This window comes from Galendromus occidentalis, unplaced genomic scaffold (assembly GCF_000255335.2).
Source record: "Galendromus occidentalis unplaced genomic scaffold, Mocc_1.1 scf7180000075589, whole genome shotgun sequence".
Taxonomy (NCBI): Eukaryota; Metazoa; Arthropoda; class Arachnida; order Mesostigmata; family Phytoseiidae; genus Galendromus; species Galendromus occidentalis.
In genome coordinates, this window is record NW_003803579.1 from 1 (window position 1) to 14,175 (window position 14,175).

The window sequence follows — 14,175 nt, forward strand, 5'->3', positions numbered from 1 at the left end:
CTCTCCCTTGAGAGTGGAGAGACAAATTCCCTTTTTCTCCGAAATAAAGATAGTCTATGTTCTCACCTCGAGCGCGCGTGATCTACCAGTTAAGAAGTTATAACAGTGGCGACGAAGATTTCAAACGAACTCACGAAACCTAGTGCCGAGTGCCCGCCAGAAGAGGATTATTCAGCGAAGCACAGGATTGTGACTCGTCAAAGCTCATCACCCGAGAAAGAAAATGGCATTCAGCGCCGAGCAAGTTCAACTGATCGTGTCCGCAGCCGTAACGGAAGCCTTGAAAAACTTTCCTCGAGAACGGACCTCAACTTCGGCCCACACCATCATGGAGCACATCAACAGCCGAATCCCGAAGTTCACTTTCAAATCCGACGAAGGACACACCTTCGAAAAATGTCTATTCAAGCGCCGCATAAAATCGCTTCGCATCAAGCGTTCCGGTCGTCCCATGAAAGAACTAATGGGTCTGATCAACGAAGCAGCCGAAGAAGCAGAGTGGGGGGATATAACCCTCGACAAAATGAAGCAATACATCCTCATGTTATCGCCCATGAACCCCGAAGACAACGATATTCGTGCCCGGGCAGCGAGACTTATGGAAGAGAACGAGGACGAATATAGCTTTCCAGAAATCATCGACGATGTGGAACATTTCGAACAACTCAAGAAGGATCTCAACCCGACGGCTAAAAGCCGCTTCGAGATCAACAAAATCCAAAAAAAATCACCGAGAGAAAACGCTCCACCGAAAGACGAGCAACAACCCTCCACGAGCACTAATTACAAGAAACCGTGCTACAGGTGTGCCAAAACGAACCATCATCACCGAGATTGTCGACACAAGAACACAACTTGTTCGATCCGTTCGAAAGTGGGCCACCTTCCTCGAGCCTGTTTTTCAAATCGATCTACGGATTTCACGCCTGATCGAAATGTTCGACAGATCCGGTTACAACCCAATAACGTCAGACGGTTCACAAAGCAGGTCACCATTAGCGGTCGGACGTTCAGCTTGACTCTAGATACAGGCGCGGAAGTCTCACTTATCTCTCGCCGAATCTGGTCTCAACTCAACAAACCAGCGCTACGCTCACCTACAGTTAGCCTGACGTTGGCCGACGGAAACCCCCTAAGAGTCATCGGAACGTTTCGCTGCGCCGTTCGCATGAACAGTCTCGAATTTCACACCGACTGTCATGTAACAGAAAACTGTGAATTACTCGGGCTAGACTGGATCCAAAGGGACCCAGAGTTGAAAAAGTTTCTCCAAGATCAGTCCAGGAACCCTCCCGCGAGGTCGATTCAATCTGTAATGGGATCCATCGACATCAAGGAAGAAGAAATCCAAAAGAATCTCAAGCGGAAGTTTCCTGAAGTCTTCACCGAAAGCCTAGGGAAATGCACAACATTCGAAGCGACTTTCAAGGTCAAAGAAAACTCCGCACCGAGCTTCAAGAAAGCACGTCCCGTAGCATATGCTCTACTTCCGAAGATTGTCGATGAAATCGAGCGACTCGTGAGCGAGGACGTTCTCGAGCCGACAGCCCATTCCAAGTATGCCGCACCGGTGGTCATCGTCCAAAAGAAAGACGGAACGATCCGGCTCTGCGCCGATTACTCCACGGGATTGAATAACTCAATCGAAGACGACGCTTATCCCCTTCCCACGGCCGAAAGTATCTTCGCGAAACTCAACGGCGGGAGATATTTTTCCCAGCTGGATCTCGCAGAGGCTTACCTGCAGATACCAGTAGAGAGTCAATCGCAAGAACTCCTTACCATCAACACGGCGAAGGGATTGTTCAAAATGAAACGATTAGCTTACGGGGTAAAGACTGCGCCAAGCTTGTTCCAGCGTCTCATGGACACTATCACCAATGATCTACCAGGTACAACCGCGTACCTCGATGACATACTGGTAACCAGCTCGACAATCGAAGAACACGAGGGAAGACTAGCGAAGGTGTTTCAACGTCTCCAAGAGAACGGACTGAGAATCCGCGAAGAAAAATGCTCATTCCTCCGGACGGAAGTGAAATTCCTAGGTTTCATTCTCAGCGGCGAAGGCCGAAAACCAGATCCCGACAAAACGAAGGCGATCGTGGAGATGCCCTCACCGAGAAACATCTCCGAACTCCGCGCAGCGCTGGGCATGATTACCTTCTACAGTCAATTTATCCCGGACATGAAAACTCTGAAAGAACCAATGAACAACTTGCTCAAAAAAGATACAGGGTTCGAATGGACACACGCATGCGAAAGAAGTTTCCAAAAGATGAAGCAATGCCTCCAATCGGACCTTCTGCTAACACATTATGATCCGAATCTACCAATCATCATAAGTGCTGACGCGAGCCAGAGTGGAATTGGCTGTGTATTATTGCATGAAATGCCTAATCAAACTCAGAAGGCTATTATGCACGCATCGCGCTCCCTTTCCGATACTGAACGCAAATACAGCCAGATCGAAAAGGAGGCACTCGCGCTCGTTTATGCTGTCAAGAAGTTCCACAAATTCATCTTCGGTCGAAAATTCATCCTCAACACCGACCATAAGCCATTACTCTCGATATTCGGCTCAAAAAACGGTATCTCAGCCCACTCGGCGAACAGACTACAACGATGGGCCGTGATTCTCCTGGATTACCAATTTGAAATCCGGTACAAGAAAACGACAGACTTCGGCGAAGCCGACGCCTTGTCCCGCCTCATCGTAGAACAACAGAGTCACCTCGACGGCAACAACGAGCTGCCCGACAAAGTCATAGCGAGCATCGAATTAGACGATGAAAACTCCCTCGACGAAAACATTGCGGCTCTACCTGTAACCAGAGACGAAATTCGAAGAGGGACCTTGTCCGATAGAATCCTCTCTCGAGCCAAAAAGTTCATCGACAGCCAGTGGCCAAAAATCTCTCGCGAAGACGCCCTCTTCGCCTTGTACTCGAGACGGAGTGAATTGAGCATCTCCGGGGGCATCATCTTGTTCAGAAACCGAGTCGTTATCCCGGCCGACCTCCAGAAGGAAGTGCTAACCACTCTGCACAACGGGCACCCTGGAGAGACGAGAATGAAAGCACTTGCGAGATCATACGTGTACTGGCCACAAATTGACGACCAAATCAAGGAGTTTGTCAGATCCTGCGATGACTGTCAGCTGGCCAGTAAGAACCCGGTAAAGATCCCATTATCGCCATGGGAAAAGCCAGAGGGACCCTGGAAGCGAATCCACGCGGACTTTGCCGGGCCAATGAAAAACGTGCATTATCTCATCATCGTTGACTCGTTCTCCAATTGGCCGGAAATCATCCCAATGAAGAAAATCACCACAGCAAATACGATCGAGGCATTTGAAAGCTTATTTACCCAATATGGTGTTCCTGAAGAAATCGTCACCGATCACGGAACCCAGTTCACAGCTCACGACTTCAAAGAATTTTGCCGTAGAAACGACATAAAGAAATCTTTCTCGGCCGTCAACTTCCCGCAAAGCAACGGGAGAGCAGAAAGGATGGTAGATACATTCAAAAGAGCTTTGTCAAAAATGCAACGAGAAGGCACCACCTCCGCAAACATCCAGAAATTCCTGAGGTCATATCGAACGATTCCATCGCGAGCCTTAGACGGAAAAACGCCTGCAGAAATGTTCACGGGGAGAAAGTTCCGAACCGAACTCGACATGCTGCTCCCACAAGCTAGAAAAAACCATGCCATTGCTTCAATACAAACTTCCAGGTATGAAGCTCGAATGAAAAAGAACTTCGATAGACATCACGGAGTTAGAGAGAAGAGCTTCGAGACAAACGACCCGGTGTATGTCCGGATGGAACGACACAACAAACAATATTGGGCCCACGGTAATGTGGAGCGGCGCAACAATGTCATGTATGATGTTGAAGTTGAAAACCGAACAACATTGCGACACGCGAACCAATTAAGACGGCGGCACACTCCAAACCAACACCGCCAAGGAGATGTCTACGACGGTCTCATGCTGGCTTTCGAAATGCCCCTACCCAAACGGAGAACGACAACTCGAGGGAGGGAGGAGACCCAAGTGGAGAAGCAGATGTTCCAGACCCCAGAGCCGATAACACCGATCATTTGTAAGATGGAAACCCTGTGCAAGAAGATTAAGGCGATGGACGGCCAAGCCGTGACCGGAGACGAACGAGATGCGCTCATGGAGTCGATCCGAGCCCTTGAAGAACAAGTAGGAGAAGCTGACCCTGAAATTCGAGCACTCTTACAAGAGACCCAACGGGTCATGAAGGAAACAGACATGAAGGCTGACGACGTTTCACAACTTCTAGAAAACTTGTCGATCCAGGAAGCACCATCTCAACCAACATCCTCCCGGTATAGCGCACATCAACAAGCAAATACCGCGCAGCAGAGCCTGGCAGACGAGATCGCGGAAGCGGTAAGGTCGGCTCGCCCATCGGTGGAAGATGTGGCCACAACCACCGCTGAACGCCCCGCGACAACCAAAACCCGAGGACCGGAAGCTTCAGTTGAAATCCCATCGACCTCGGCCAGGAGGGAACTTTTCAGAAGTGGGGCCACGAGCGATAGTGAAGAAGACCCGTCACCACTAGAACGGTCTATTTTCGATAATCAAGAGCCGATAGCGTTCAAGTCACCAGAAGAAAACCGAATCGCGCTCCCAACGCGGAACAGGAAGCGAACTTCCTTTCTCGACGTAACTCACACCAAATCCCCCCGCTACAAATCTCGCAAGAAATACTGAAATTACCATTTCCAAGTTACCACCAATAATTATTATCTTCTCTTTCTTTTGTCGGGAAGGTGTTGGGATCATGGAGTGACCCATAGAGATGCATAGCCCTCTCCCTTGAGAGTGGAGAGACAAATTCCCTTTTTCTCCGAAATAAAGATAGTCTATGTTCTCACCTCGAGCGCGCGTGATCTACCAGTTAAGAAGTTATAACAATTATTATTTATTTTTACTCTGTCAAGGTAACTTTCGAACAAGGTACACAAAGTTTGATCGACCCAGTCCGGGCAACCTCTATTGGCAATCGGTGGAGGAGGATCTCGGTCGCCCCCTTAACATCCGACTCCGTCTCGATTCAACCTCCCAGATCTAGAGGAACGACTCTGTGCTCTCGCCGAAAACGCCGAGAGTCTCCATTGCAACTTGTTGCACAATGAAACGGCTCTCAAGAACATGGTTCTTGTCCAGCTTCTTCCTCTCCGCGAGCCTGGCAACCTGACCTCCCGAGCGGACCGCAAGAGGCCGACACGAGGCAGCGAGTGTGCCCCACACCGTGGTATCCCAAACGAGAGCCTTCCCTGCCCTCCAGGGGGAAGGTCGGGGATGAGAACTGAGCTGCCAGAAAGACCGGTCAGCCGGTCCAATATGTCAGCCTCCCTCGCTTGAAGTGCGCAAGACAAAACTTTTTTAGTTGCTTTATGTCTGGGATGACGGCCGATGCTCCGGAGGCAGCTCAACCCGTGCTCACCAGAAGCAGAGACCTGAGTACAGCAGCGTGCACAAAGTTAATGGAGAGAGCAGATTGCTATCCCTAAACGAAGACCGACAGCGATGCGGAGTCTGCTGTTGTCCAGCATCGTGCCAGGCCCAGATTGTTCTGAGCGTTGCGAACTCTTTCTGAGCTTTCCCTGCGACTCTTGACCCGTTTCTTCTCTTTTAGGAATCCCAGCTCACATGGGTGTCCACCACCGCGGCGACGGCGTATGCTCTTCAGGGTGTGGGAGCACAGGGCGTCGCGTCACATGAAGAAGGAGCCACTTTTGCGCCAATCGCCATTCCGGACGCCCAATAGCCGGACCATGACCGAAAACGGACGCTAACGGGAATTCCAGCACGTCCCCTCATTCGATGTTCCAGCCGAATGAGGAGCTCATCGCTGAGAGATCAGGATCCAGATTGATTCGAGCACTCAGTCTCGAGGGAAGAAAGATCCTCAAAGAGCTATACTCTACTAACAAGAGACATGAATCAAACTCGACGAATGGAGAGTCATTACTCATTACTAAGGTAGACGGATTAGGTAATTCTCTATCTGTGTTCGTTCGACTCCTATGTCGAGACCGTCGGTGAGGAAGCTGCGATCCGCCTATGGCAAGAATTGATTCCGATCGGTTGTCGGCGATAATCTGGTTCGGATGAGACAATTTATCAAGCGAATCTGTCAATCAGAACACATACCGGATGTCCGCTGATATGCATCGGGCTGGATTTCCCTCGGAGGGGCTCCTTAGTATCCGGAAGTTCCGGATGTCTTGCTTCATCCGTGCCGCATTTCGACCGTGCACAGACGTAATTTTGAGCCTCAGAGTCCCTTCTTCACACCGCAACCCAAATAACGTCGGACTGGATCTCTCGATCGAAATGACTTTCAGCAGAGTGAAGATAGCGGCGAAGCTGTCTACCGTATGCTTATTGCTTACGAACCCCGGCTCAATGAACGTGTTTGATATCAGAGTATTCTCGCCTCCGTCACTTTGCTCGATCATCCCTCAACAGAGTTCATTCTTGATGTCACTCTTCTCCTGAGCCCCGGTCCTCTCCATAACTTCTCTCCGGCTGCTTTATCTTCACGGACCCGATCTGCAGAGAACGAGGCTCGTGGATCACAAGAGCCCGAATTTTCGTGCGCGTCATCGATCGGCTGTGTGTGTTTCTCATATATTCGGGATCGGGACTCACGTGATCCTCCTCGTACGACTAAGAAGCTGCAAAGGAACATCATCTAGAGGAACGAGCTCACCACAGGGGCAGCTATCTTCGGATCCTGAGGCCATAACTCGTAAAGCGTTTCGAGAAGACCCGGAGCGATGAATTCGAGTCCAGAGGCCTAACGCTCCACAGAGGCAGCGAATCGGCGACCGTTGCAAATATATGAAAAAAAATCATATATCATCTGTGTAATCATCATGAACAGTAGACGGGAACCTGGTTCATGCGACTCCGTTGACTTCAATCATTGGAGGGAGCTCGCCGGAGACTTTCCTTTCCGCGCGAGAAAGTCCCCTTCCGCTAAACGAACGGACGATCGATCGATAAGAAAACATTTACGCCGCTTTCAGTTGAACTCGTGGATGAGACGCCCGAGGCAGCTCCCCGTCTGCGATGCAAGATCGCTCCTGCGCGAAATCCACCACCGTAATAGCGACTGGCGAGCTGCACTCGTAATCCACAATTCTAGGCCGGATATTCAAGTCTCGGGTTACACCACACCACATTCGATATACAGATAAGGTTTCCGTACTCGACTTCCCCCTTCCGCGGCGCATGAATCTCTCAGCTTACCATCTCATTTCTCCGAATCGGTCGCCTGCTTCTTGGGCTTTGCCGCTACGAGCCTGCCTCTCGGCCCGCCCCGACTACGAGTCTCAGCCTCGAGATAACCCAAATAATCTGCGTTCTTCGTCTCCATTGGAGACCCGAGAATTGGAAAGATTGACAGCGAACTCATACGGACACCCTGAGAATGAGAGCATCTGAGCACGCTCGTGTCGGTAGCTTCAAGGGGTAGCCACCGTAGGCATCGCGAATCAGCAAGACGCAGCCCGGGAAAGGAAGAGCTGATCAGACAGAGTGAGCGCAAATACGAATCAATTACGGAATCGCATCGGTGTGTGACATCTGTGCAAGCTGACGATGAGCCGGGTTTACATGACTTCGAACGTCCACTCCAGAAGTTTTCGGGAAGCATACGGGATTTCTACTACGCCCGAGCAAGGTCTTCCAGGAATTTCGGTCAAGGCGAGAGCCATCTCGGGAGGTGAGCGCGTTCTTTTTCACTACAATACGCGGTCATACGCACAACACGATGCGAAATCTGCGTTTGCCGCCCGCTAGACTGGCCATGAACAAGGAAATGTTGATCATCCGGGCGGGTAACTGGTCCCTCCACGAATTCCGGCAAGACCTGCGGGAGAATCGCGAGATCGCGAGGGATGACTCTGAGAGTTCATGGCCCCAAGGGGGAGAGTAGGACAGCTGAGTTTCTGATCTACCGCCAAGGAAAAACTGCATGATTCAAGGCTATCTGAAGAATGTGTTCCTTTCCTCCGAGACCCTAAATGGAGACAACTCGGGGTCGAATCAATGAATCATCACTCTTTATAAGATAAGACGACGATGCCAGCATTCAGACCGGGGGGGATAAGAGCCGAAATTATTGAGGCGTACCGGCGTGATCTAGAAAATGCGGAAGCCAATTTCGATGTGCGATACGCCGCCAATTCGTGTCCGAAAGAAGACATCACAGGATTCACTGCCGAGGAACTGATCGCCAGGGGCGGGTTCGGTACCGTGTACAAAGCTCGTAAGGACGGGAAGGTCTATGCCATAAAAAAACAGCCCAAAGGAGAGCGGCGAGTCAAACTCATCCGAGAGAAGAAAACGCAATATGCTTTCAGCAATATCTTTCTCGTGGAGCTATTGAGCACATGCACGACCCCTTCCCAAACGTATATGATCATGGAATACGCGCCCTACGGTGATCTCTACAATATAGGGAGCATCCCCCACCCGGAAACGAGACTCAAGGTGCTTCTCGCTCAAGTTGTATTGGGTCTTGAGTACATACATCGCTGTAACCTGATTTATCGCGATTTGAAACCAGCCAATATTTTGGTTTTCGGAAAAGGTCTTTTGAAAATCTGCGATTTTGGAGTCACCGTGAGGGCGTCCTCAGAACCCCGAGGTCCCTGTGGAACTTTGAGATTCACTTCACCAGAGATGTACAGAGACGAGCCTTATGATTGCGCAGTGGACTGGTGGGCTCTCGGGATTATGATGTATGAGCTACTGACCGAAAAATCCGCCTGCCCCTTCTATGAGTGCAGCCGTTTGTCGAGATCCGAGAGGATAGAACTTATTTGTCTAACAGAGCCCAAGCAACTTCAGAGTCCTCCGCACTCTGATCAGGCGAAAGAAATCATGGCACAACTTCTGTTCAAAGACTCCAAACGGAGACTTGGCTCGGGCTCGGGCGGTTGCGAAGGCTTGAAAAAGCATGCTTGGTTCTCAGACATTGATTTCGACAATTTAATAGTCGAACAGGACTTCCCCCTAATTGAACTGCCACCCGAAGAACAGAGGACAGGGAAAGACCCAATTCATTTCAACGATGATGATCCGCAACCTTCGTGCCCAGATCCAAAAAAGGACCCTTACGCGCATTTTTGACATGCACATGAAAGATCACGAGATAAAATCATGACATGACCTTGATTTTCGCTGGCTAATCAGTCGAGGTCCGCAAGGGTCCGGAGTGGGGGAAAATCAAGGATCCAGGGAACAAACGGTCCACAGTATACAATGATGCTTGCGCGAACTTCCATACCCGCGGCATTTCGTAGCTAGGATGAAGCAACTGAAGAGGAGAGGATTATGAAGAGCCCCTCAATCCGCAGCGCTCACTACCTCGCTGTCGAGTGGTTCGTCCTTCTTTTCGGTGACCGACCTGCGGCTGGGTTTCGCGGCATCAACAGGGAAATTATTTCTTTGGAGCGATTGGCGGTGCCCGGACTCCGAGAATTCTAGGCAGCTTCTGAGCTGATCACCTATCTCTATAGCAAAGATCACGTGAGCGAAAATTCATCTCACATGTGAGGACGATCAGCTTGTTGCCCGCTCCAGGAAATCGTTCCGCGAATACATTCTGCATTCTGTTGAGTGAATGTTTCCACTCGGCTCGCGCGGAGGTCGGATGGTCAGATTTCTCGTTGACCCCAGCCCCGGGCTACAGACATTCACGGAAGTCGGCCGTAGTTCGGCGATACGGATTACTCGGCATTTCAGGACTCACGGTAATTGACCGTAGTACGTCTCTAGATATTTATTCAAGGTATTCGCGGGAACTTCCATCCTGAGCACACTTTTGCTCATGCTTGAGTGCGTCCGGTGGGTTGCACGGCATGGTGTGTTGTAGTAAAAATTATCGGATCGGTGCAACGACGATAGAGGCGGAGAATTCAGTCATATTCATATAATGCACCTTATGTGCGCTCGTCGCTTCGAGTTTATCTCTCGCGGCCGGTGAAGAGTCCAGCATTGAATCATGAAACCCTTGGCGCGCGCCGCGGAAGTCAAGCTTTCCATGGGGATCAGATTGAGAAGCGCTGCTTCACCGCCATCTCTTGTCGCTATCCAGGATTTCGTCTTCTTGTGAATAGTGGCACGCAGTATCCTGCGCTCGCGCGGCGGAAAGCCAGTCGGGATGTCGCTCAGGACCCGGGATAGCGGAGCAGGCAGATTCAATAGCAAAAGGGGGATGTATACTTTATAGATACGGCTCGCGATCTACGTCTCGGAGTCCCGCCATACAAAATCATGCTTCTATCGAGACCGATCAAGTTGTGCTGCAAAGTTCGCATCAAGCCCCGTCTGCGACATTGGAGGGAAAGCAAACATCTCTCGGGGGTTTTATCATCGAGTGCGAGTTCTTAGAGCACTGCTTGCTTGAGCTCATCAGAGGAGGACCTTGAGCTGGACGGCTGAACGACGCCATGCTACGATTCTCCAGGCGATCAGGGAGGCTTTGGGAGTGTTCGAGATATCCATTGGAAGGCGAAGGATGAAAGGGTGCGCGAGCTCCTGACTCCTGATGATGGAGCTCGACTGTTCCTTTTCATCATCGCCCCTCTTGGTCATATCGTATGCTTGAGCCTTTGGTGACATCGTGCTACTAGCAGAACTGGGGACATCACTCGATTGCGAGAAACATACTCGTGAAGCGCAATCAGCGTGGTATAGGTTGAGATCTTCCAGCGAGAGTCGCTGGCAGCATTGCTCCACATGCGAAAAAGCTCCAACCATCTTTGAAACTTGCAGCAGCCCAGCACTTCCCAGGAAGGTCTTTTAAGTTGAAATACTTCCGCAGCAGGCGTAATGTGCCGTTATAGCGCGTTCGAATATCCAGAACAAGCTTCGTTCTGCTTGTTGCGCCCGTTTCCGGGCTGACCCAGCCCAGGCGATGACCCTGTCAAATCTGGCGGTCGCTCACTTCCTATGGTCAGCCTGAGAGAGCCGGGGATCGTGACTCCTGTCCCCCCTCAAGTTCCCGAAGAAGTCAGAGACAGGTGCTCAGACGATGACCGATGGAGCTCTTGGAGCCCCTCGCAATCAGACTCCGGGAGGCGGAATGAAGCGGCTCCCGACCTTAATATGGGAACCCCCATCGAGACTTTAGATACCGATTCCACAAGGAACTCATCAAGGATCACCGTGACCTCTGGGATTCCATTCAGACAGATTTGGAACATTTTACAAAACGAATCTCATCCTGCTGGATGATGGGGGAGGTCCCCCTTCATTCCGTGTTGTATGGGTGGAACTTTCGTCTCCGTGTTCCCGAACGATGTTGAGCCTGCTCTCGAATGATCACTAAGTACATCAATGTGACATGGAGACATCTCGATTTTTTACTTCGCGAGGTAATCTTCTAAAAACTCGCGAATCCGCCGAAGAGAGGGTCCCCTTCTGAATCGCGGACGACGATCCCGACTTCGGCACAATCTCACTCGCAATAGAGCGCATCTCGCTGAGGAACGATCCCCGTAGGATATGCCTTGCCTAATCGAGACCCTGAGCGGGAATCTCCTTCGTCGAATCCATGAACTATCCATTATCCATAAGATAGGATAACGATGCCGATCTTCACACGGGGGAAAAGAGCCGATATAATTGTAGCCTACCAGAACGATCTAGATAATGCGGAAGCCAATTTCAACATGCGATACGACGCTAATTCTTGTCCGAAAGAAGATATCGCGGATTTTGCTTTGGAGGAATGGATCGGCGGGGGTGCTTTCGGCACCGTGTACAAAGCTCGCAAAGACGGAAATGTTTACGCTATAAAAAGACAACTTAAGGGAGACCGCTGCGTCCGACTCATACTGGAGAAGAGAACTCAGTTCGCTTTCAAAAATATCTTCCTCGTTGAGCTCTTCTCTACCTGGAAAACGAAACTCCAGACGTTCATGGTCATGGATTTCGCAACCTACGGGGATCTGTACAATATCGGACCCATCCCTCACCCGGAAGCGAAATTGAAACTCCTACTCGGCCAAGTTGTATTGGGTCTCGAATACATACACCGCTGCAACATGATTTATCGAGACTTGAAACCATCCAATATTTTGGTGTTCGAAAAGGGACTCCTGAAGCTGTGCGACTTCGGAGTCACGGTGAGAGCATCTTCGGCTGTCATAGGTACCTTCGGTACCCTCAGGTTCATGGCACCAGAGATGCATGGAGACAAGCCATACACTTGTGCAGTAGATTGGTGGGCTCTCGGGATCATGATGTATGAACTACTGACCGAAAATGGGGCGACCCCCTTCTACGATGTCGACGACGATTTGTCAAGACTACAGAAAATAGATTTGATCTGCCACACAGATCCCCTGGAGCTTCAAAATCCTCCGCACTCTAACGCTGCGAAAGCAATGGTGGCGCAGCTGTTGTTCAAGGATCCCAATCAGAGACTAGGCTTCGGGTTGGGTGGTTGCGACGGTGTAAAGAAACACGTTTGGTTCTCAGACATCGATTTCAATAACCTAATTGTCGAACAGGACTTCCCTGAGATTGAACTGCCGCCGCCAATCGAGGGGACGCAGCAGGGCCTTCCTGAATTCAAGAATGATCCTCCGCATTCTCCGGGCCCAGACCCAGGAAACGACCCTTTCGCGGACTTCTGAACGGGCGGATCTGGAATACCTCTCAATCACGAAATAAAATTCAGACATGACAGTGACTCTCGCCGGCTCATAGCTCTAGGTTCGCTAGCGCTAGAGTCCGAACAGCGAAACGAGAGGAAATCAGTAATAATTGAAGTTGATGTGGCAATCTATGTTGATTTTCGTCTCCTAGTATGATCGGGGGGGGGGCCTCTCGCAGAAAGGATATGAGGCCATTGAGGATGAGCCATTGCGAAGATTGCTCAGAGAAATCTCGTTCCAACTTATAGATCAGAGACTGATCCCCGATTCTGAAGTCGACAGGGTATGCAGCCACAGGGTGCCGCTCGCGTTAAATGACCCCTGATGAATGAAATCTAATCATTCTCCGTGGTCTGGAAGCCGGAGGCTCCATCTTCAGCCGCTTCAGGTCTTCGAGAAGACTATCTTTCGGAGAGTGTCTGCTCCAATCCATCGATATCCGTGGAAAAGAGGCTGGTGGCCGGGAATTCGACAATCTAAACCTTAAACATCAGAAGCGATTGGGAATCGGTCCGCCTTCAAGATACATCTCATCCTCCGTGAGATGTTCCCTTCTTTTTCGTTCATGGATCTCCGAGTTCGCGGTACACCGAGAGATTCCAACTAACGCTTTCATTCTCTCAGTCTCTCGGCCTAGATCAGCTGGCCTGCCTATCGATTCAGATTCAATATTCGGAAATCGGGTGAGGTCCTGCCGATAGGGGCCGCCTCGTATTGGGGACTCATTGACTCATTGAACAAGGAGTTTATCGTATAAAGGACTCTCGGACACAGAGAACTCTTCGTACAAGGGACTCATCGAATAAGGGACTTCTTGTATAAGGAGCCTCGAATATACGGAACTCTTCGTATGAGGGACTCTCCGTATGGAAGACTCTTCGTGAGAGGGACCTCGCACGCCTCAGCCCCCTCATAGTGGGGGAAAACTCGCATCCACTGGGGCGCCGGTACGGGACATCTGGGATGTGTTTAGTTTCACGCAGACACCAACTGGAGGACAACTGAGGAGCAGCTGTCAACGATCGACAGAAGACGCCGAGCCCTCAGTCAGTAAAGGCAAAGCTCGGCTCGTCACTCTGGAACCTGAGTCCAAACAGTGGATCCTCGAACGGGAATCACAAAACCGAGCGATCCGGGGGCGCGATATTCAGGGAAGAACTTCTGATGGAGCGAAAGAAGGAGAGCGAACAAAAGAATCGAGAATGGCCTACAACGAATGGGTGAGCAAACTCATGGCGAGGAACAACCTGAGTGTTCAGAGACCAACCGGTGAGGGTCAACCGACGGATGCCGCAAAGAAGATTGCAGCTTTCCGCGATAAGGCCCTGGAAGCCACGTCGGACGTCCCACCTTCCAGTGCTGGCAATATGGACGGAGTTCCTGTGCCATTCGACGTCACTTACGGTAAGACCGTGAGCCTGAAGGGGAGACGGATTATGTATGAGAATC

General features: G+C 50.6%; 3 protein-coding genes across 3 annotated transcripts; all 3 read left to right on the top strand.

Moving 5' to 3' along the window:
• Positions 1 to 223: 223 nt before the first annotated feature.
• LOC100908533 (uncharacterized protein K02A2.6-like) lies at positions 224 to 4,753 on the top strand. Its single transcript, XM_003737650.1, has one exon. It carries the CDS (start codon positions 224 to 226, stop codon positions 4,751 to 4,753), a length of 4,530 nt encoding a protein of 1,509 aa, XP_003737698.1.
• A 3,384-nt stretch (positions 4,754 to 8,137) lies between these two features.
• Positions 8,138 to 9,190, top strand: LOC100908671 (cAMP-dependent protein kinase type 2-like). Its single transcript, XM_003737651.1, has one exon. It carries the CDS (start codon positions 8,138 to 8,140, stop codon positions 9,188 to 9,190), a length of 1,053 nt encoding a protein of 350 aa, XP_003737699.1.
• A 2,462-nt stretch (positions 9,191 to 11,652) lies between these two features.
• LOC100908813 (cAMP-dependent protein kinase type 1-like) lies at positions 11,653 to 12,705 on the top strand. The gene has a single exon (XM_003737652.1). The coding sequence runs from the start codon at positions 11,653 to 11,655 to the stop codon at positions 12,703 to 12,705; it is 1,053 nt and encodes a 350-aa protein (XP_003737700.1).
• The last annotated feature ends 1,470 nt before the right edge of the window (positions 12,706 to 14,175 follow it).